The 20,067-nt window shown below is 52.9% G+C and overlaps 1 protein-coding gene across 1 annotated transcript in view; it reads right to left on the minus strand.

Moving 5' to 3' along the window:
• Window positions 1–1,978: 1,978 nt before the first annotated feature.
• Window positions 1,979–20,067, minus strand: part of LOC139240111 (aquaporin-9-like) — a 32,941-nt gene continuing 14,852 nt past the window's right edge. Inside the window, exons 4-7 of the mRNA XM_070868487.1 lie at window positions 10,987–11,124; window positions 9,643–9,761; window positions 6,257–6,474; window positions 1,979–2,739 (exon numbers count right to left, since the gene is read on the minus strand). Of these exons, the coding sequence (XP_070724588.1) occupies window positions 2,565–2,739; window positions 6,257–6,474; window positions 9,643–9,761; window positions 10,987–11,124 (650 nt within the window). The 3' untranslated portion in view covers window positions 1,979–2,564. The remainder of the gene's footprint in view (window positions 2,740–6,256; window positions 6,475–9,642; window positions 9,762–10,986; window positions 11,125–20,067) is intronic.

Below are 20,067 nucleotides of genomic sequence, written 5' to 3' on the forward strand. Positions count from 1 at the left end.
CCTTATTAGTCGGGAAATTGTGTTGGGGAAATTGATGGGATTGAAGGCCGATAAATCCCCAGGGCCTGATGGACTGCATCCCAGAGTACTTAAGGAGGTGGCCTTGGAAATAGCGGATTCATTGACAGTCATTTTCCAACATTCCATTGACTCTGGATCAGTTCCTATGGAGTGGAGGGTTGCCAATGTAACCCCACTTTTAAAAAAATGTGGGAGAGAGAAAACAGGGAATTATAGACCGGTCAGCCTGACCTCAGTAGTGGGTAAAATGATGGAATCAATTATTAAGGATGTCATAGCAGCGCATTTGGAAAGAGGTGACACGATAGGTCCAAGTCAGCATGGATTTGTGAAAGGGAAATCATGCTTGACAAACCTTCTGGAATTTTTTGAGGATGTTTCCAGTAGAGTGGACAAGGGAGAACCAGTTGATGTGGTATATTTGGACTTTCAGAAGGCTTTCGACAAGGTCCCACACAAGAGATTAATGTGCAAAGTTAAAGCAAATGGGATTGGGGGTAGTGTGCTGACGTGGATTGAGAACTGGTTGTCAGACAGGAAGCAAAGAGTAGGAGTAAATGGGGACTTTTCAGAATGGCAGGCAGTGACTAGTGGGGTACCGCAAGGTTCTGTGCTGGGGCCCCAGCTGTTTACACTGTACATTAACGATTTAGACGAGGGGATTAAATGTAGTATCTCCAAATTTGTGGATGACACTAAGTTGGGTGGCAGTGTGATCTGCGAGGAGGATGCTATGAGGCTGCAGAGTGACTTGGATAGGTTAGGTGAGTGGACAAATGCATGGCAGATGAAGTATAATGTGGATAAATGTGAGGTTATCCACTTTGGTGGTAAAAACAGAGAAACAGACTATTATCTGAATGGAAAGGGGAAGGTGCAACGAGACCTGGGTGTCATGGTACATCAGTCATTGAAGGTTGGCATGCAGGTACAGCAGGCGGTTAAGAAAGCAAATTTCATGTTGGCCTTCATAGCGAGGGGATTTGAGTTCAGGGGCAGGGAGGTGTTGCTACAGTTGTACAGGGCCTTGGTGAGGCCACACCTGGAATATTGTGTACAATTTTGGTCTCCTAACCTGAGGAAGGACATTCTTGCTATTGAGGGAGTGCAGCGAAGGTTCACCAGACTGATTCCCGGGATGGCAGGACTGACCTATCAAGAAAGACTGGATCAACTGGGCTTGTATTCACTGGAGTTCAGAAGAATGAGAGGGGACCTCATAGAAACGTTTAAAATTCTGATGGGTTTCGACAGGTTAGATGCAGGAAGAATGTTCCCAGTGTTGGGGAAGTCCGGAACCAGGGGACACAGTCTAAGGATAAGGGGTAAGCCATTTAGGACCGAGATGAGGAGAAACTTCTTCACCCAGAGAGTGGTGAATCTGTGGAATTCTCTACCACAGAAAGTTGTTGAGGCCAATTCACTAAATATATTCAAAAAGGAGTTAGATGTAGTCCTTACTACTAGGGGGATCGAGGGGTATGGCGAGAAAGCAGGAATGGGATACTGAAGTTGAATGTTCAGCCATGAACTCATTGAATGGCGGTGCAGGCTCGAAGGGCCGAATGGCCTGTTCCTGCACCTATTTTCTATGTTTCTATGTTTCTATAAACCACAAAAGGGAGACGGTTATCCTCATTCAAACAGCTTTAATGAATTCCATCACAGCTCCTCATTTAGATGCAACTTGGAGGGAAAGTCCGGGGGACAGTAAATAAACAATTTTGTTTTTTTTTTAAAAAAGAAGGAGCAAGGTCAGAGTTTTGAGGAGTTCCGGAAGACCCAAGTTCCCCAGCCCACCGCTGGGACTAACCTCCCATTGTCCCGGCCTCCGAGCCTAGCCCGGGGTCTACTTGAGGCCAAGGCTGCAGGAACTCCCAACGCGGGTTAGGTCCCTCGCCAACCGCCCTCCCTTCCCCTCCCAACCTCCCCCCACCCCCCTCCCTCAGCCTCACGGGCCGGGTTCTGGAAATTCGCCCCCCCCCGCACTCGGGCTGTAATGTGCGCACACGTGAGCATGCTCAGGGGTCTGTGGAGCTGGCTTGGCACAAGACTCAATAAAACCCCGGCCACTTGGCATTCAGGGGGATGAGGTATGCAGTCGTGAGCCCGGTGGATGAACCGGCAACGTGCCAAACCGTTGCGAACAAAACCGACGGGTTCTTAACGGCGACGTGTGTGCAAAGAAGCCACAAGGCAAATCCATCACACAGGGCTCCGTCTCCCAAGTCAAGGCCAAGGGAAACTCCCAAGAGCCAGCCCAGGTCCCTGGCTGGAGTTTGCAGGTCGGGGGCATGGGTGGGCGGGAGAGTTTTACGAGCAAGGAGTCACAGTTCCGCAAAGGGATGGGTGAGTATGGGGGCGCACGGGGAAAGGACCCGGCCTCTGTTCGGTCCCCGCTCCGCAGCCCGGCCACCCACCCGCCCCTTCCGGTTGCCGCGGAGATTCGTCTTGGCGATCGCCCGCCGCTCGATGGGATGCGTGGCTCGGTTTGAGGGCCGGGAAAAAGGCGAGGGGCGAATGGGGCAAAGGTAGAGCGAGGCCTACACGGCATGCACTGCGGTCTCCTCGGCCTCCTCTGTGGCCGGCAGGGCCCGGACTTCGAGCACCTTGGCGTCTTCGTGGTGCAACTCGACGATTAGTTCGTAGGCCAGGCAGCCGAGCGGGCCGCCGAGCATTGGTGCCACCAGAGGGATCCACCACCATCCATTTCCGGCCCTGCGGGAACGAGACAATCAGCAACACAAAGAACAAAGGAAGACTTGCATTTCTATAGCGCCTTTCACGAACACCGGACGTCTCAAGGCGCTTCACAGCCAATGAAGTACTTTTTTTGGAGTGCGGTCACCGTTGTATTGTGGGAAACGCGGCAGCTCAATTTGCGCACAGCAAGCTCCCACACACAGCAATGTGACAATGACCCGGATCAGCTGTTTTAGTGATGTTGGTTGAGGGATAAATATCGGCCCCAGGACACCGGGGAGAACTCCCCCTGCTCTTCTTCCAATAGTGGCCCAGGGATCTTTTACATCCACCCGAGGGGGCAGACGGGGCCTCGGTTTAATGTCTCATCCGAAAGACGGCCCCTTCGACAGTGCGGCGCTCCCTCAGTACTGCCCCTCCGACAGTGCGGCGCTCCCTCAGTACTGCCCCTCCGACAGTGCGGTGCTCCCTCAGTCCTGCCCCTCCGACAGTGCAGCGCTCCCTCAGTACTGCCCCTCTGACAGCGCAGTGCGGCGCTCCCTCAGTACTGCCCCTCCGACAGTGCGGCGCTCTCTCAGTACTGCCCCTCCGACAGTGCGGCGCTCCCTCAGCACTGCCCCTCCGACAGTGCGGAGCTCCCTCAGTACCACCCCTCCGAAAGTGCAGAGCTCCCTCAGTACTGCCCCTCCGACAGTGCGGCGTTCCCTCAGTACCGCCCCTCCGACAGTGCGGCGCTCCCTCAGTACCGCCCCTCCGACAGTGCGGCGCTCCCTCAGTACTGCCCCTCCGACAGTGCGGCGCTCCCTCAGTACCACCCCTCCGACAGTGCGGCGCTCCCTCAGTACTGCCCCTCCGACAGTGCGGCGCTCCCTCAGTACCGCCCCTCCGACAGTGCGGCGCTCCCTCAGTACTGCCCCTCCGACAGTGCGGCGCTCCCTCAGTACCGCCCCTCCGACAGTGCGGCGCTCCCTCAGTACTGCCCCTCCGACAGTGCGGCGCTCCCTCAGTACTGCCCCTCCGACAGTGCGGCGCTCCCTCAGTACCGCCCCTCCGACAGTGCGGCGCTCCCTCAGTACTGCCCCTCCGACAGTGCGGCGCTCCCTCAGTACCGCCCCTCCGACAGTGCGGCGCTCCCTCAGTACTGCCCCTCCGACAGTGCAGAGCTCCCTCAGTACTGCCCCTCCGACAGTGCGGCGCTCCCTCAGTACTGCCCCTCCGACAGTACGGTGCTCCCTCAGTACCGCCCCTCCGGCAGCGCAGTACGGTGCTCCCTCAGTACTGCCCCTCCGACAGTGGGGCGCTCCCTCAGCACTGCACTGGAATGTCAGCCTAGATTTTTATGCTCAGGTCTCTGGAGTGGGACTTGAACCCACAACCTACTGACTCAGAAGCGAGTGTGCTGCCCCATCGGTTATACGGCACAGAAACGGGCCGTTCAGCCCAACCAGTCCGTGCCGGCGTTTATGCTCCACTCGAGCCTCCTCCCGTCTTTCCCCATCTAAATCTATCAGCGTAACCTTCCATTCCCTTCTCCCTCATACGCTTGTCCAGCCTCCCCTTAAATACATCGATACTATTCGCCTCAACCCCTCCCTGTGGCAGCGAGTTCCATATTCTCACCGCTCTCTGGCTAAAGAAGTTTCTCCTGAATTCCCCCATTGGGTTTATCAGTGACTGTCTGATATTGATGGTCTCCTAGTCCTGGTCTCCCCCACAAGGGGAAACATTCTCTCTGTATCCGCTCTATCAAAACCTTTCATGTTTTTAAAGACCTCTTGCGACCTAACCTTTGTAAACGTACAAGATTCTGAGGGGGCTTGACAGGGTAGATGCAGGGAGGGTGTTTCCCCCCGGGCTGGGGAGTCTAGAACCAGGGGGTCACACAGTCTCAGGATAAGGGGTCGGCCATTGAGGACTGAGATGAGGAGGAATTTCTTCACTCAGAGGGTGGTGAATCTTTGGGATTCTCTGCCCCAGAGGGCTGTGGGGGCTCAGTCGCTGAGTATATTCAAGGCTGAGATCGGTCGATTTTTGGATATTAAGGGAATCGAGGCATCGGGCGGGAAAGTGGAGTTGAGGTCGAAGATCAGCCGTGATCTGATTGGATGGCGGAGCAGGCTCGAGGGGCCGAATGGCCGACTCCTGCTCCTATTTCCTATGTTCTTGTGACCAGAACTGTACGCGGTGCTCCAAATGTGGTCGAACCAAAGCTCGATACACGTTTAATCGACACGTTCCCTTCGCAAAGTCACGACAATCCTGGCTTGGAGCTGTGCGCAAGAGGGCCATGATGGGCGTGGTGGGAGTGGGAGGGCGGAGATGGATCGAGGTCGTTAACAGTTATGAAGGAGTTCGATCGGTAGAAGTAGTGAAGATGTTTCCACTTGTGGGGGAGACCAGAACTCGGGGCCCATCAATATCAGACAGTCACTGATAAACCCAATGGGGAATTCAGGAGAAACTTCTTTACCCAGAGAGCGGTGAGAATGTGGAACTTGCTGCCACAACCAGAGGAACTGGAGGCTTGGGCTGATAAGTTGCAAGTAACATTCCCACCCACACAAGTGCCAGGCAATGACCGTCACCAACAAGCGAGAGTCTAACCACCGTCCCTTGACATTCAACGGCATTCCCATCGCTGAATCCCCCACCATCAACATCCTGGGGGTCACCATTGACCAGAAACTTCACTGGACCAGCCACATAAATACTGTGACCACAAGAGCGGGTCAGAGACTGGGTATTCTGCGTAAATTCTATATAGTTTATGTAATTTCTCTGTCACTTCTACGTAGTTTATGTAATTTCTATGTAAATTCTACATAATTTATGTAATTTATACGTAAATTATATTGTGTTTATGTAATTTCTATGTAAATGCAATATAATTTATGCAATCTCTATGTAAATTCTGTATAATTTATGTAATTTCTATGTAAATTCTATATAATTTAATTAATTTCTCTGTAAATTCTATTTTGTTTATGTAATTTCTATGTACATTCTAAAGACTTTATATAATTTATATGTAAATTCTATATAATGTATGTAATTTCTATGTAAATTCTATTTTGTTTATGTAATTTCTATGTACATTCTATATACTTTATGTAATTTATATGTAAATTCTATATAATGTATGTAATTTCTATGTAAATTCTATTTTGTTTATGTACTTTCTATGTAAATTCTATGTTGTTTATGTAATTGCTATGTAAATTCTATGTAATTTATGTAAATTCTAAGTAAATTTGTTGTAAATTCTACTTATATTCTATGTAATCCTGTGTAAATTATATGAAATCTATGTGACTTCTATGTAAATGTTATGCAAATGCGATGTCATTTTATATAAATTCTATGTAAATTTGGTGCAAATTCGATGTCAATTTTATTATAATTCTATGTAAATTCTACTGGGTCCTATGTAAATCCAATGCTGTTCTATGTAAATTCGGTGTAATTCAGTGGAATGTCCATGTAGTTGCATGAAGGTTCTACGGAAGCCGCTGTAAATGTGACGTGTACTTACGTGAATACTTCGACGCCCCACCCAGCAAGGTAGGTGAACAGTCGGGGTGCGAAGTCCCTTGCCGGGTTAATGGCATAGCCAGTGTTGGCGCCTAACCCTATCCCGATGATGAGCACAGAGACAGCGATCAGGGGGGGGCGCATGAACGGTGGAGCCCCTGCGTTTTTCTCGTCCACCACACACAGAATACAGATCAGCAAGACAGCCGTGGCGACAATCTGTGGAGAGGCGAGATTGGTGCAAAATTAACACCCCTTCAAACTTTGTACCGCACCTTCAATAAAGAGAGACTTGAATTTATATAGCGCCTTTCACGACCACCGGATGTCTCAGAGTGCTTCACAGCCAATGAAATGCTTTTGGGAGCGTGGTCGCTGTTGTATTGTGGGAAACGCGGCGGCCAATTTGCGCACAGCAAGCTCCCACGCACAGCAATGTGATAATCACCCAGATAATGTGGGTCATTATCACATTGCTGTTGATTGAGGGATAAATATTGGCTCCAGGGCACCGACCCCTGCTCTTCTTCGAAGTAGTGGCCGGGCGATATTTTACGTCCACCTGAGAGGGCAGACGGGGCCTTGGTTTAACGTCTCATCCGAAAGACGGCACCTCCGACAGTGCGGCACTCCCGCAGTACTGCCCCTCTGACAGCCCAGTTCTCCCTCAGTACCGCCCCTCCGACAGTGCGGCGCTCCCTCAGTACCGCCCCTCCGACAGTGCGGCGCTCCCTCAGTGCCGCCCCTCCGACAGTGCGGCGCTCCCTCAGTACTGCCCCACCGACAGTGCAATTCTCCCTCAGTACTGCCCCTCCGACAGTGCGGCGCTCCCTCAGTACTGCCCCTCCGACAGTGCGGCGCTCCCTCAGTACCGCCCCTCCGACAGTGCGGCGCTCCCTCAGTACTGCCCCTCCGACAGTGCGGCGCTCCCTCAGTACTGCCCCTCCGGCAGTACGGTGCTCCCTCAGTACCGCCCCTCCGACAGTACGGTGCTCCCTCAGTACCGCCCCTCCGACAGTGCGGCGCTCCCTCAGTACTGCCCCTCCGGCAGTACGGTGCTCCCTCAGTACCGCCCCTCCGACAGTGCGGCGCTCCCTCAGTACTGCCCCTCCGACAGTACGGTGCTCCCTCAGTACCGCCCCTTCGACAGTGCGGCGCTCCCTCAGTACTGCCCCTCCGACAGTGCGGCGCTCCCTCAGTACTGCCCCTCCGACAGCACGGTGCTCCCTCAGTACCGCCCCTCCGACAGTACGGTGCTCCCTCAGTACCGCCCCTCCGACAGTACGGTGCTCCCTCAGTCCCGCCCCTTCGACAGTGCGGCGCTCCCTCAGTACTGCCCCTCCGACAGTACGGTGCTCCCTCAGTACCGCCCCTCCGACAGTACGGTGCTCCCTCAGTACCGCCCCTCCGACAGTACGGTGCTCCCTCAGTACCGCCCCTCCGACAGTACGGCGCTCCCTCAGTACCGCCCCTTCGACAGTGCGGCGCTCCCTCAGTACCGCCCCTCCGACAGTGCGGCGCTCCCTCAGTACCGCCCCTCCGACAGTACAGTGCTCCCTCAGTACCGCCCCTCCGACAGTACGGTGCTCCCTCAGTACCGCCCCTCCGACAGTACGGTGCTCCCTCAGCACTGGCACTGGGAGTGTCGGCCTGGATCTTGTGCTCAAGTCTCTGGAGCGGGACTCGAACCCACGACCTCCTGATTCCGAGGCGAGAGAGTGAGAGCTGCCCACTGCACCACTGTTGACAGGGTGGGGCGGTGAACACAGGAAGAGGAAGAGCTCAGTCAGTTCCTCGAGCCTGCTCCGCCATTCAATTAGATCAGGCCTGCTTTGCACCTCAACTTCATTTTCCCAATCTTTGCCCAGCCTACCTCGGTCTCCTTATCCAACAATAATCGGGTGAGCCCAGTCTTCAAAGGTCCAATTGACCGCCCAGAATCCACTGCCCTTTGGTGGGGAGAGAGTTCCCGATTCCCGCGGCCCTTTGTGTGAAGAAGTGCTCCCTGACGTCAGCCCTGAACGGCCTGGCTCGAATTTTAAGGTGACGCCCCCCCTTGTTCTGACCCCCTCCCAACGGAGGAAACCGTTCCTCTCTCGATCCACCCGATCGAATCCCTGCCACGCACAGGAGGAAGGGATGTCTCAGTTGTACAGAGCTCTGGTCAGACCCCGTGGGGAGTAACTGGGTCCAGTTCTGGGCCCCCGCCACTCAGGGAGGATACTTCGGCCTCGGAGCGGGGAGCGGGGCAGATTCCCCAGAATGATACCCGGGGGCTGAAAGGGTTAAATCCCGAGGGCACAGACCAGGCTTCTGTTCCCTCGAGTGTCGAAGATTGAGGGGGAGATCTGATCAAGGTGTTTAAGATGTTAAACGGATTTGAAAGCCTCGATAGAGAGAAGCTATATAAGAACATAAGAAATTGGAGCAGGAGTCGGCCATTCGGCCCCTCGAGCCTGCTCCGCCATTTAATACGATCATGGCTGATCCGATCATGGACTCAGCTCCACTTCCCTGCCCGCCTCCTTATCTCCTTATCGGTTAAGAAACTGTCTATTTCTGTCTTAAATATATTCAATGTCCCAGCTTCCACAGCTCTCTGAGGCAGAGAATTCCACAGATTTACAACCCTCTGAGAGAAGAAATTCCTCCTCATCTCAGTTTTAAATGGGCGGCCCTTTATTCTAAGACCATGCCCCCTAGTTCTAGTCTCCCCCATCAGTGGAAACATCCTCTCTGCATCCACCTTGTCGAGCCCCCCTCATAATCTGATACGTTTCGATAAGATCACCTCTCATTCTTCTGAATCCCAATGAGTAGAGGCCCAACCTCCTCAACCTTTCCTCATAAGTCAACCCCCTCATCCTCGGAATCAACCGAGTGAACCTTCTCTGAACTGCCTCCAAAGCAAGTATATCCTTTCGTAAATATGGAAACCAAAACTGCACGCAGTACTCCAGGTGTGGCCTCACCAATACCCTGTATAACTGTAGCAGGATTTCCCTGCTTTTATACTCCATCCCCTTTGCAATAAAGGCCAAGATTCCATTGGCCTTCCTGATCACTTGCTGTACCTGCATACTAACCTTTTGTGCTTCATGTACAAGTACCCCCAGGTCCCGCTGTACTGCAGCACTTTGCAATCTTTCTCCGTCTAAATAATAACTTGCTCTTTGATTTTTTTTCTGCCAAAGTGCATGACCTCACACTTTCCAACATTATACTCCATCTGCCAAATTTTTGCCCACTCACTTAGCCTGTCTATGTCCTTTTGCATGTTCTCGGAGCAACTGGTCTGAGCAGCTGAATTACTTCCTCTAGTTCTAAAGTTCCCACGTTCCCCGATCATGACTCAGGATGCCAGACGAGAGAAAGAATCGAGCTTACCTCGGTAATGAAAGCATTACGAGTACTGATGCCTGTTGCAGGGTAGGTAGCAAAGATTCCTGCTGTCCCTCTTGGGCCAGTGACGGTCAGATTCCCGTTGCCATACTGATGTATCGCATCTAATTAAAGAGGAGTGACATCATTAATGAGGCGTCAGCCGTGACTCAGTTGCTGGCACTCTCTCTCTCTCTCTCTCGCCTCGGAGTCAGACGTTCCTGGGTCACAGCCCCCGTTCGAGGGACTCGAGCCCATAATCCAGGCCCATGCTCTCAGTGCCAGTGCTGAGGGAGAGTCTCACTGTCGGAGGGGCAGTACTGAGGGAGCGCCGCACTGTCGGAGGGGCAGTACTGAGGGAGCGCCGCGCTGTCGGAGGGGCAGTACTGAGGGAGCACTGAGGGAGCGCCGCGGTGTCGGAGGGGCAGTACTGAGGGAGCGCCGCACTGTCGGAGGGGCAGTACTGAGGGAGCGCCGCACTGTCGGAGGGGCAGTGCTGAGGGAGTGCCACACTGTCGGAGGGGCGGTACTGAGGGAGCGCCGCACTGTCGGAGGGGCAGTGCTGAGGGAGTGCCACACTGTCGGAGGGGCGGTACTGAGGGAGCGCCGCACTGTCGGAGGGGCAGTACTGAGGGAGCGCCGCACTGTCGGAGGGGCGGTACTGAGGGAGCGCCGCACTGTCGGAGGGGCGGTAATGAGGGAGCGCCGCACTGTCGGAGGGGCGGTAATGAGGGAGCGCCGCACTGTCGGAGGGGCAGTACTGAGGGAGCGCCGCGCTGTCGGAGGGGCAGTATTGAGGGAGCGCCGCACTGTCGGAGGGGCAGTACTGAGGGAGCACTGAGGGAGCGCCGCGGTGTCGGAGGGGCAGTACTGAGGGAGCGCCGCACTGTCGGAGGGGCGGTACTGAGGGAGCGCCGCACTGTCGGAGGGGCGGTACTGAGGGAGCGCCGCACTGTCGGAGGGGCGGTACTGAGGGAGCGCCGCACTGTCGGAGGGGCTGTACTGAGGGAGCACCGCACTGTCGGAGGGGCAGTACTGAGGGAGCGCCGCTCTGTCGGAGGGGCAGTACTGAGGGAGCGCCGCGCTGTCGGAGGGAAAGTACCGAGGGAGCGCCGCGCTGTCGGAGGGGCGGTACTGAGGGAGCTTCGAAATGCAATGTAAACAAGTCACGCTGTAATGACACCGTCCCGCCAGCGGTGGCGCTGCAGCGACTTCTCTGCTTTGCCCCGCGATCTGCAGAAACGCACATTCGCAACTCGCCGAGGTCACGTCGACAGCACCTCCCCCCCCCCCCCGGCCCCCACCCCCACCGCCAAGAGAACGGCCTCGTCCTCCCGCTGCGCTAAGTACCGTAGTAAACGCAGAAGGCGGTGGCGGCGGCACAGAAGGATCCCAGAAACTGGGCCACGCAGTAGAATGGCAGCTTCTTCCACGAGAACCTGCCGAGCAGGCACAGGCTGAACGACACGGCGGGGTTCAAATGAGCGCCTGAAAGGAACGGACAAGGGGTGAATTCGGGCCGACGGTTTGCCACCAAACTCCCAACCACGCCGCCAGTAACCCAGGCCCAGGAGGGGAGGTCCGTCGGAACAAAGAACCGAACGCTCGGAGGCCATTCGGCCCCTCGAGCCTCTTCCGCCCCTCAAACAGATCACGGCTGATCTGCGACGGTCATGTATTTGCTTTGTGCTTTCCTTTGCTTAAGAATTCATCGCGGCACATTGCTCTGAAGAACTGGTTGGTTTATTCGCGGAAGGTTTAGCAATCACACGGCACGTTACCCGTTCAGCCACCGGGCTCACAACCACCTGCCCCATCGTGGATCCCCCGAACCCAAGTGGCTGGGGTTTTATTGAGTCTTGTGAACATCATGTGACTGGCTGAGCCGCTCATAAGAACATAAGAAATAAGAGGAGTAGGCCATCTGGTCCCTCGAGCCTGCACCACCATTCAGTATGATCATGGCTGACCATGCAACTTCAGTACCCCATTCCTGCTTTCTCTCCATATACCTTGATCCCTTTAGCCGTAAGGGCCACATCTAACTCCCTTTTGAATATATCTAATGAACTGGCCCCAACAACTTTCTGTGGTAGAGAATTCCACAGGTTCACAATTCTCTGAGTGAAGAAGTTTCTCCTCATCTCGGTCCTAAATGGCTTATCCCTTATCCTTAGACTGTGTGACCCCTGGTTCTGGACTTCCCCAACATCGGGAACATTCTTCCTGCATCTAACCTGTCCAGTCCCGTCAGAATTTTATATGTTTCGATGAGATTCCCTCTCATTCTTCTAAATTCCAGTGACTATAAGCCGAGTCGATCCAGTCTTTCTTCATATGTCAGGTGTAATTCTCCTCGGAGCAGAGAAGGTTAAGGGGGAGATTTAATCGAGGGGTTCACTATCACGAGGGGTTTTGAGGAGTAAATCAGGAGCGACTGTTCCCGGGGGCAGGAGGGCGGGTAACCAGAGGGACACAGATTGACGATAATCGGCGATGGAACCAGAGGGGGAGATGGGGAGAATGTGTTTTTGACGCAGCGAGTTGTTGTGATCGGGAAGGCGCTGCCTGAAAGGGCGGTGGGAGCAGATTCAATCGGGACTTTCAAACGGAGGAATTGGGTAAATACTGGAAGGGGAGAAATGTGCCGGGCTGTGGGGAAAGAGCAGGGGGGAGTGGGACTGATTGGATCGCTCTGTCACAGAGCCGGCACAGCACGGGCTCCATGGGCCCAATGGGATCCTCCTGTGCTGTTAACAGCAACAAAAGCTTGCGTTTATATAGCGCCTTCAATGTAGTAAAACGACCCGAGGTGCTTCACAGCAGCGATTATCAAACAAACTTTGGCACCAAGCCACATAAGGAGATATCACATCAGGTGACCAAACATTTGGTGGGTTTTAAGGAGCGCCTTGAAGGAGGAGAGAGAGGTGGAGAGGTTTAGGGAGGGAGTTCCAGAGCTTGGGGCCCAGGCAGCTGAAGGCACGGTCACCGATGGTGGAGCGATGGAAATCGGGGGATGGGCAAGAGGGCAGAATTGGAGGAGCGCAGAGATCTCGGAGGGTCGTAGAGCTGGAGGAGATTACAGGGATAGGGAAGGGTGTGGGGGCTGGAGGAGATCACAGGGATAGGGAGGGATATAGGGGCTGGAGGAGGTTACAGAGATAGGAAGGGGTGTAGGGGCTGGAGGAGGTTACAGAAATAGGAAGGGGTGTCAGGGCTGGAATAGGTTACAGAGATAGGGAGGGGTGTAGGGGCTGGAGGAGGCTACAGAGATAGGGAGGGGTGTAGGGGCTGGAGGAGGTTACAGAGATAGGGAGGGGTGTAGGGGCTGGAGGAGGTTACAGAGATGGGGGGGGTGTAGGGGCTGGAGGAGGTTATAGAGATAGGGAGGGGGGTAGGGGCTGGAGGAAGTTACAGAGATAGGGAGGGGATAGGGGCTGGAGGAGGTTACAGAGATAGGGAGGGGTGTAGGGGCTGGAGGAGGTTACAGAGATAGGGAGGTGTGTAGGGGCTGGAGGGGGTTACAGAGATAGGGAGGTGTGTGGGGCTGGAGGAGGTTACAGAGATAGGGAGGTGTGTGGGGTTGGAGGAGGTTACAGAGATAGGGAGGGGTGTAGGCGCTGGAGGGAGTTACAGAGATAGGGAGGTGTGTGGGGCTGGAGGAGGTTACAGAGATAGGGAGGGGTGTAGGAGCTGGAGGAGGTTAGAGAGATAGGGAGGTGTGTGGGGTTGGAGGAGGTTACAGGGATCAGGAGGGGTGTAGGGCTGGAGGAGGTTACAGGGATAGGGAGGGGTGTGGGGCTGGAGGAGGTTACAGGGATAGGGAGGGGTGTAGGGCTGGAGGAGGTTACAGGGATAGGGAGGGGTGTGGGGCTGGAGGAGGTTACAGAGATAGGGAGGGGTGTAGGGGCTGGAGGAGGTTACAGAGATAGGGAGGGGTGTGGGGCTGGAGGAGGTTACAGAGCTAGGGAGGGGTGTAGGGGCTGGAGGAGGTTACAGAGCTAGGGAGGGGTGTAGGGGCTGGAGGAGGTTACAGAGATAGGGAGGGATTTGAGGACGAGGATGAGAATTTGAAGATCGAGGCGTTGCTGGACCGGGAGCCAATGTCGGTCAGCGAGCACGGACGCCAATATTTCATTCCCAATTTTAACTTGCTGCTCTTGTAAAGCAGCGGCCCGCTGGGGCCTACCCAAAGTGCCTTGCCTTGTGTCGGACTTGCCAGTGAGTTTCAACCACGGCATTTGCCCGTGAGGCACCGGGCCTGGGGCCATTCATGGCCTCGCCCTGGCTCACATAACGTCCTCCCTCTTTGGGCCTCACCTGAGGCTAGGTAACTCCACACAGGCTCAGGGGGAGAGGTCGAGGAGGAGGCCATTCAGCCCCTCGAGCCTGTTCCACCATGCAATGAGGTCAGTTCTGATCTGTGGGTCTCAACTCCGCATACCCGCCATTTGCCTGCCTCTAGTTTTAGACTATGCACCCCGCCCTCCCGCATAATATTAGACTCCCCCAACCAGCGCAAATAGAGCACCGCCCCCAGTGTACTACTGCTCCACCTAGTGGATTACAGTAGTAATGCAACTGTTGCTGTAACTACAATAAAAGTCACATGATGTAATGGAGCCATCTTGTTTGTGTGTGTTTTAGCGATGGCATAAGAATATTTTACATTGGCGACGAGGATAAGATTTCTGGATAGCCTAGCTGAAATTTGTGTCGGTGAACGATCCAGCCAACCGACGGAGCGACTTTGTTTTGCAGCACAGCTAAAAATCCAAAGTAAATTTCGAGCACACTTGGCTGAACTATTAGCGTCCAGATGGCCATGCCTTATGGGAATAATAGAGCATTTGGGTGAGTTCCATCGCAACCGAGAGACTTTCGGAGCCTATGTGGAGTGGCTAGAAATGTTGTTCACCGCAAATAGTATCGTCGAAGTCCCCGGTGATGAAAACCATAATCAGGTGGTGTTAGAAAGAAAACGGGCTGTTTTCTTGACTGAAGCAGAGCCCCGAGGTGTATGAAACCCTGTGAAAATTTGCTTGTTCCCGTCAAGCCAAAGGACACACCTCCGACGGAGATTCTATCATTAACGATTTAGATGAAGGAATAGAGTGTAATATCGCAACGTTTGCGGATGACACTAAACTGGGTGGCGGTGTGAGCTGTGAGGAGGATGCTAAGAGGCTGCAGGGTGACTTGGACAGGTGAGTGGGCAAATACATGGCAGATGCAGTATAATGTGGATAAATGTGAGGTTATCCACTTTGGGGGCAAAAACACGAAGGCAGAATATTATCTGAATGGCGGCAGACTAGGAAAAGGGGAGGTGCAATGAGACCTGGGTGTCATGGTACATCAGTCATTGAAAGTTGGCACACAGGTATAGCAGGCGGTGAAGAAGGCAAATGGTATGTTGGCCTTCATAGTGAGGTGATTTGAGTATAGGAGCAGGGAGGTCTTACTGCAGTTGTACAGGGCCTTAGTGAGGTCTCACCTGGAATATTGTGTTCAGTTTTGGTGTCCTAGTCTGAGGAAGGACGTTCTTGCTAAGAAGGGAGTGCAGCGAAGGTTCACCAGACTGATTCCAGGGATGACTGGGCTGTCATATGAGGAGAGACTGGATCAACTGGGTCTTTATTCACTGGAGCTTAGAAGGATGAGAGGGGATCTCATAGAAACATATAAGATTCTGACGGGACTGGACAGGATAGATGCGGAAAGAATGTTCCCGATGTTGGGGAAGTCCAGAACCAGGGGACATAGTCTTAGGATAAGGGGTCGGGCATTTAGGACTGCGATGAGGAGGAACTTCTTCACTCAGAGAGTTGTTAACCTGTGGAATTCCCTGCCGCAGAGAGTTGTTGAGGCCAGTTCACTGGGTATATTCAAGAGGGAGTTAGATGTGGCTCTTACGGTTAAGGGGATCAAGGGGTATGGAGAGAAAGCAGGAAAGGGGTACTGAGGGAATGATCGGCCATGATCATATTGAATGGCGGTGCAGGCTCGAAGGGTCGAATGGGACTCCTGCACCTACTTTCTATGTTTCTCTGTTAGAGCATCACCTGGAAATTGTTGAAAGTTATCGGTTTGGAATAGGAGATGAAGTCATTGACGAGAGTATCAGTGAGGACATTGTAGCATTAAAAAAGTTATCCATTCACTGTTATTTCAGAAACTTCCAGGACCGGGTATTGCGTGACCACTTTATTTGTGGGATGAAAAATGAAGCAATCAGAAGAAATTCATTGGCAGCCCCTAACTTGACTTTTGATTTAGTTTGTCAGACAGCCAAATCGATGGACATGGGCAAACAATACTCGTGCGAATTTCGCACCGTTTCCAGTCGTCAGACAATCGACCGTGAATCGCCTGCAGGTTACAAATAAAAGGAAGCTGGGGCCCAAGGCCTGAGCAACTGGCCAAGGTAACAACGCATTGAAGTCCTGCTATCGGTGCCTGGGACAATACATTGCTCAAAGTTGTCCATATGTGAAGGCAGAGTGTTTCTGCGGCAAGGAAACTTGCGAAGGCATGCTGACAGAAGAGTGATCCGATGTTCAATGCTAGAAGTAGAAATTGGCAGACGCTACGTAGCATTGAAGAGAAGCAACAGGACGAGGAGGTTCAGAGATACACGTCATCAGGAGCACCAGGGTATCCTCACAGCGGTTCGCAAAGTATCGTCACCCAAGTAGACGACGCAGGAACCAGGGTAGCCATGGAAATCGACACTGATGCATCCGTGAGCGTAGTACCGGAATCGCCATATCTCAACAAATTGCGTGATCTCCCACTGGAGCAATCCCAAGATGGAGCTGCGAGGCTACTCGGGAGAGCAAATCCCTGTGGTAGGACGTATCATCACACCGGTGAAAAGGATCAGTTTCAGAGCTTGCCTTGCTTAGTAGTGGCAGGAGACAAGCCTGCCTTAACAGGACAAGTCTGACTGCGGCAACTGCAGGGGAATCTCCCTGCTGTCGGCCACTGGGAAAGTTGTCGCCAGAGTCCTCCTCAGCCGTCTTCTCCCTGTGGCTGAAAAGCTCCTCCCAGAGTCGCAATGTGGATTCCATCCGCTAAGGGGGACAACGGACATGATCTTCATCGCGCGACAACTACAAGAGAAATGCAGGAAACAGCACCGACCCTTGTACATGGCCTTCTTTGGCCTCACAAAGGCCTTTGACACTGTTAACCGCGAGGGACCATGGAGAGTCCTTCTCCGTTTCAGCTGCCCCTAAAGTTTGTCACCATCCTCCGCCTGCTCCACGACGACATGCAGGCCGTGATCCTGACCAACGGATTCCCCACCGACTCAATCCACGTCCGGACTGGGGTCAAGCAGGGCTGCATCATCGCGCCAACCCTCTTCTCGATCTTCCTCGCCGCCATGCTCCATCTCACGCTCGACAAGCTCCCCGCCGGAGTGGAACTAAACTACAGAACCAGTGGGAACCTGTTCAACCTTCGCCGCCTCCAGGCCAGGTCCCAGACCGTCCCATTCTCTGTCGTCGAGCTACAGTACGCGGACGACGCCTGCGTCTGCGCGCATTCAGAGGCTGAACTCCAAGTCATCGTTAATATCTTCACCGAAGTGTTCGAAAGCAACATCCATAGACAAAGGTCCTCCAGCAACCTGACCTGTCACACAGCACTGCCCTCCCAGTCATCAAGACCAACGTGGACCACTTTCCATACCTCAGGAGCCTGCTATCAGCGAGGGCAGACATCGACGACGAGGTCCAACACCGCCTCCAGTGCGCCAGCGCAGCCTTCGGCCGCCTGAGGAAAAGAGTGTTCGAGGATCAGGCCCTCAAATCTGGTACCAAGCTCATGGTCTCATGGGCTGTAGTGATACCTGCCCTCCTGTATGGCTTAGAGACGTGCACCATAAGAACATAAGAACATAAGAAATAGGAGCAGGAGTAGGCCATACGGCCCCTCGAGCCTGCTCTGCCATTCAATACGATCATGGCTGATCTGATCATGGACTCAGCTCCACTTCCCTGCCTGTCCCCTTATCCCCTTATCGTTTAAGAAACTGTCTATTTCTGTCTTAAATTTATTCAATGTCCCGGCTTCCACAGCTCTCTGAGGCAGCAAATTCCACAGATTTACAACCCTCTGAGAGAAGAAATTTCTCCTCATCTCTGTTTTAAATGGGTGGCCCCTTATTCTAAGATCATGCTCCCTAGTTCTAGTCTCCCCCATCAGTGGAAACATCCTCTCTGCATCCACCTTGTCAAGCCCCCTCATAATCTTATACAGTAGACACCTCAAATCGCTGGAGAAATACCACCAACGATGTCTCCGCAAGATCCTGCAAATCCCCTGGGAGGACAGACGCACCAACGTTAGCGTCCTCGACCAGGCCAACATCCCCAGCATCGAAGCACTGACCACACTCAACCAGCTCCGCTGGGCAGGGCCACATTGTCCGCATGCCCGACACGAGGCTCCCAAAGCGAGCGCTCTACTCGGAACTCCTTCACGGCAAACGAGCCAAAGGTGGACAGAGGAAACGTTACAGGGACACCCTCAAAGCCTCCCTGATAAAGTGCAACATCCCCACCGACACCTGGGAGTCCCTGGCCAAAGACCAGTCCGCCCTAAGTGGAGGAAGAGCATCCGGGAGGGCGCTGAGCACCTCGAGTCTCGTCGCCGAGAGCGTGCAGAAACCAAGCGCAGGCAGCGGAAGGAGCGTGCGGCAAACCTGTCCCACCCTCCCCTTCCCTCAACCACTGTCTGTCCCACCTGTGACAGGGACTGTGGCTCTCGTATTGGACTGTTCAGCCACCTAAGGGCTCATTCTAAGAGTGGAAGCAAGTCTTCCTCGATTTCTGATGAAGATGATGATGATGATGAATAGGAAGAAATTGGTTGGGATCACTGAAGCTGGATTGGAGTGAGATTTTTTGTGTTGAAACGCGATTTGCATCAAAGAAAGATGTCATCAAACAGTATCCAAAGGTGTTCTACGAAACGGGCAGTCTGATCCAAGGCTTCAAGGCGAGTGTCAGGGTACAGAAGGACGCGAGATCGGTTTACTACAAGCCACGTTCCGTACCATACGCACTCAAGGAGAAAGTTGAGCAAGAACTCAAAAGACTAGTAACTGAGAACCTTATCTCTAAGGTAGGTCAATGTTATTGGGCTACACCCATTGTTGTTGTACCTAAGTCCGATGGTAAGGTAAGATTGTGTGGTGGTTATAAAATAACCGTAAACCAGGTTCGACAGGGTAATACATTGCCCAATGTAGAAGATTTGTTCACAACACTGAGAGGTGGCCAGATATTCTCAAAGTTAGATCTCACAAATGCCTACTTACAACTTGAACTAGATGAGGAGTCCAAGTCATGCTTGACTATAAATACTCACCTTGGCCAAGATCAATAGGCTACCGTTTGGAGTGTCTTCCGCCCCTGCCATATTCCAAGGGGTGATGAACCAGATTTTGCAAGGTATTGAAGGGGTAGTATGTTATTTGGATGACATACTAATTTCAGCACCAAACAGGCAAATCTATAATAACATATTGAATGAAGTCCTCAAACGGCTAGAGAAGCACAGAGTACGAGTGTCTGCTCGCAAGTGTGAGTTATTTCAAAACTCAGTGGAGTACTTAGGGTACAGAGTAGACAAAGATGGTTTACATCCAACCATGGGAAAACTGGATGCGATTAGAAATGCTCCCACTCCCAGGAATGTCACTAAACTTCGATCATTTTTGGGTCTTTTGAACTATTATGGGAAATTCCTACCAAATTTGGCTACAGTATTACATCCACTGAATGAGCTGTTGAAAAAACAGGTCCATTGGAAATGGTCGAAAGAATGCGATACAGCATTCAAGGAGTGTAAAAGCCAATTGGTAGCGAGCACCATGTTAGTTCACGATGACATATCGAAGGAGATCAAACGAGCATGTCATGCCTCTCCGTATGGAGTTGGGGCAGTAATCTCTCATGTGTTACGTAGTGGGGAGGAGAGACCAATCGCCTTTGCTTCACGCATTCTCAGGGCCAGTGAGTGTAATTATGCGCAGATCGAAAGGGAAACTTTGGTATTAATCTTTGGGGTCAATAAGTTCCACAAATACTTGTATGGTCATAAGTTTACCATCGTTACGGACCATAAGCCCCTAATAGCAATCCTCCATCCAAAGTCCCCAGTTCCAACATTAGCTGCAACCTGATTGCAGAGATGGGCTTTGATTTTGTCAGCATATACATATGATATTGAATACAGGCAATCAGCTGATCACAGTAATGCTGATGCTATGTCCAGGTTGCCATCCCCGTCACAAGTTACACCCAACAGGGAAGAAGTGTTCTATTTTTCATACATTGATGAACTGCCAGTCACAGCTGAAATATAGAAACATAGAAACATAGAAAATAGGTGCAGGAGTAGGCCATTCGGCCC

The sequence above is a fragment of the Pristiophorus japonicus genome, chromosome 30, assembly GCF_044704955.1.
Source record: "Pristiophorus japonicus isolate sPriJap1 chromosome 30, sPriJap1.hap1, whole genome shotgun sequence".
Lineage (NCBI taxonomy): Eukaryota > Metazoa > Chordata > Chondrichthyes > Pristiophoridae > Pristiophorus > Pristiophorus japonicus.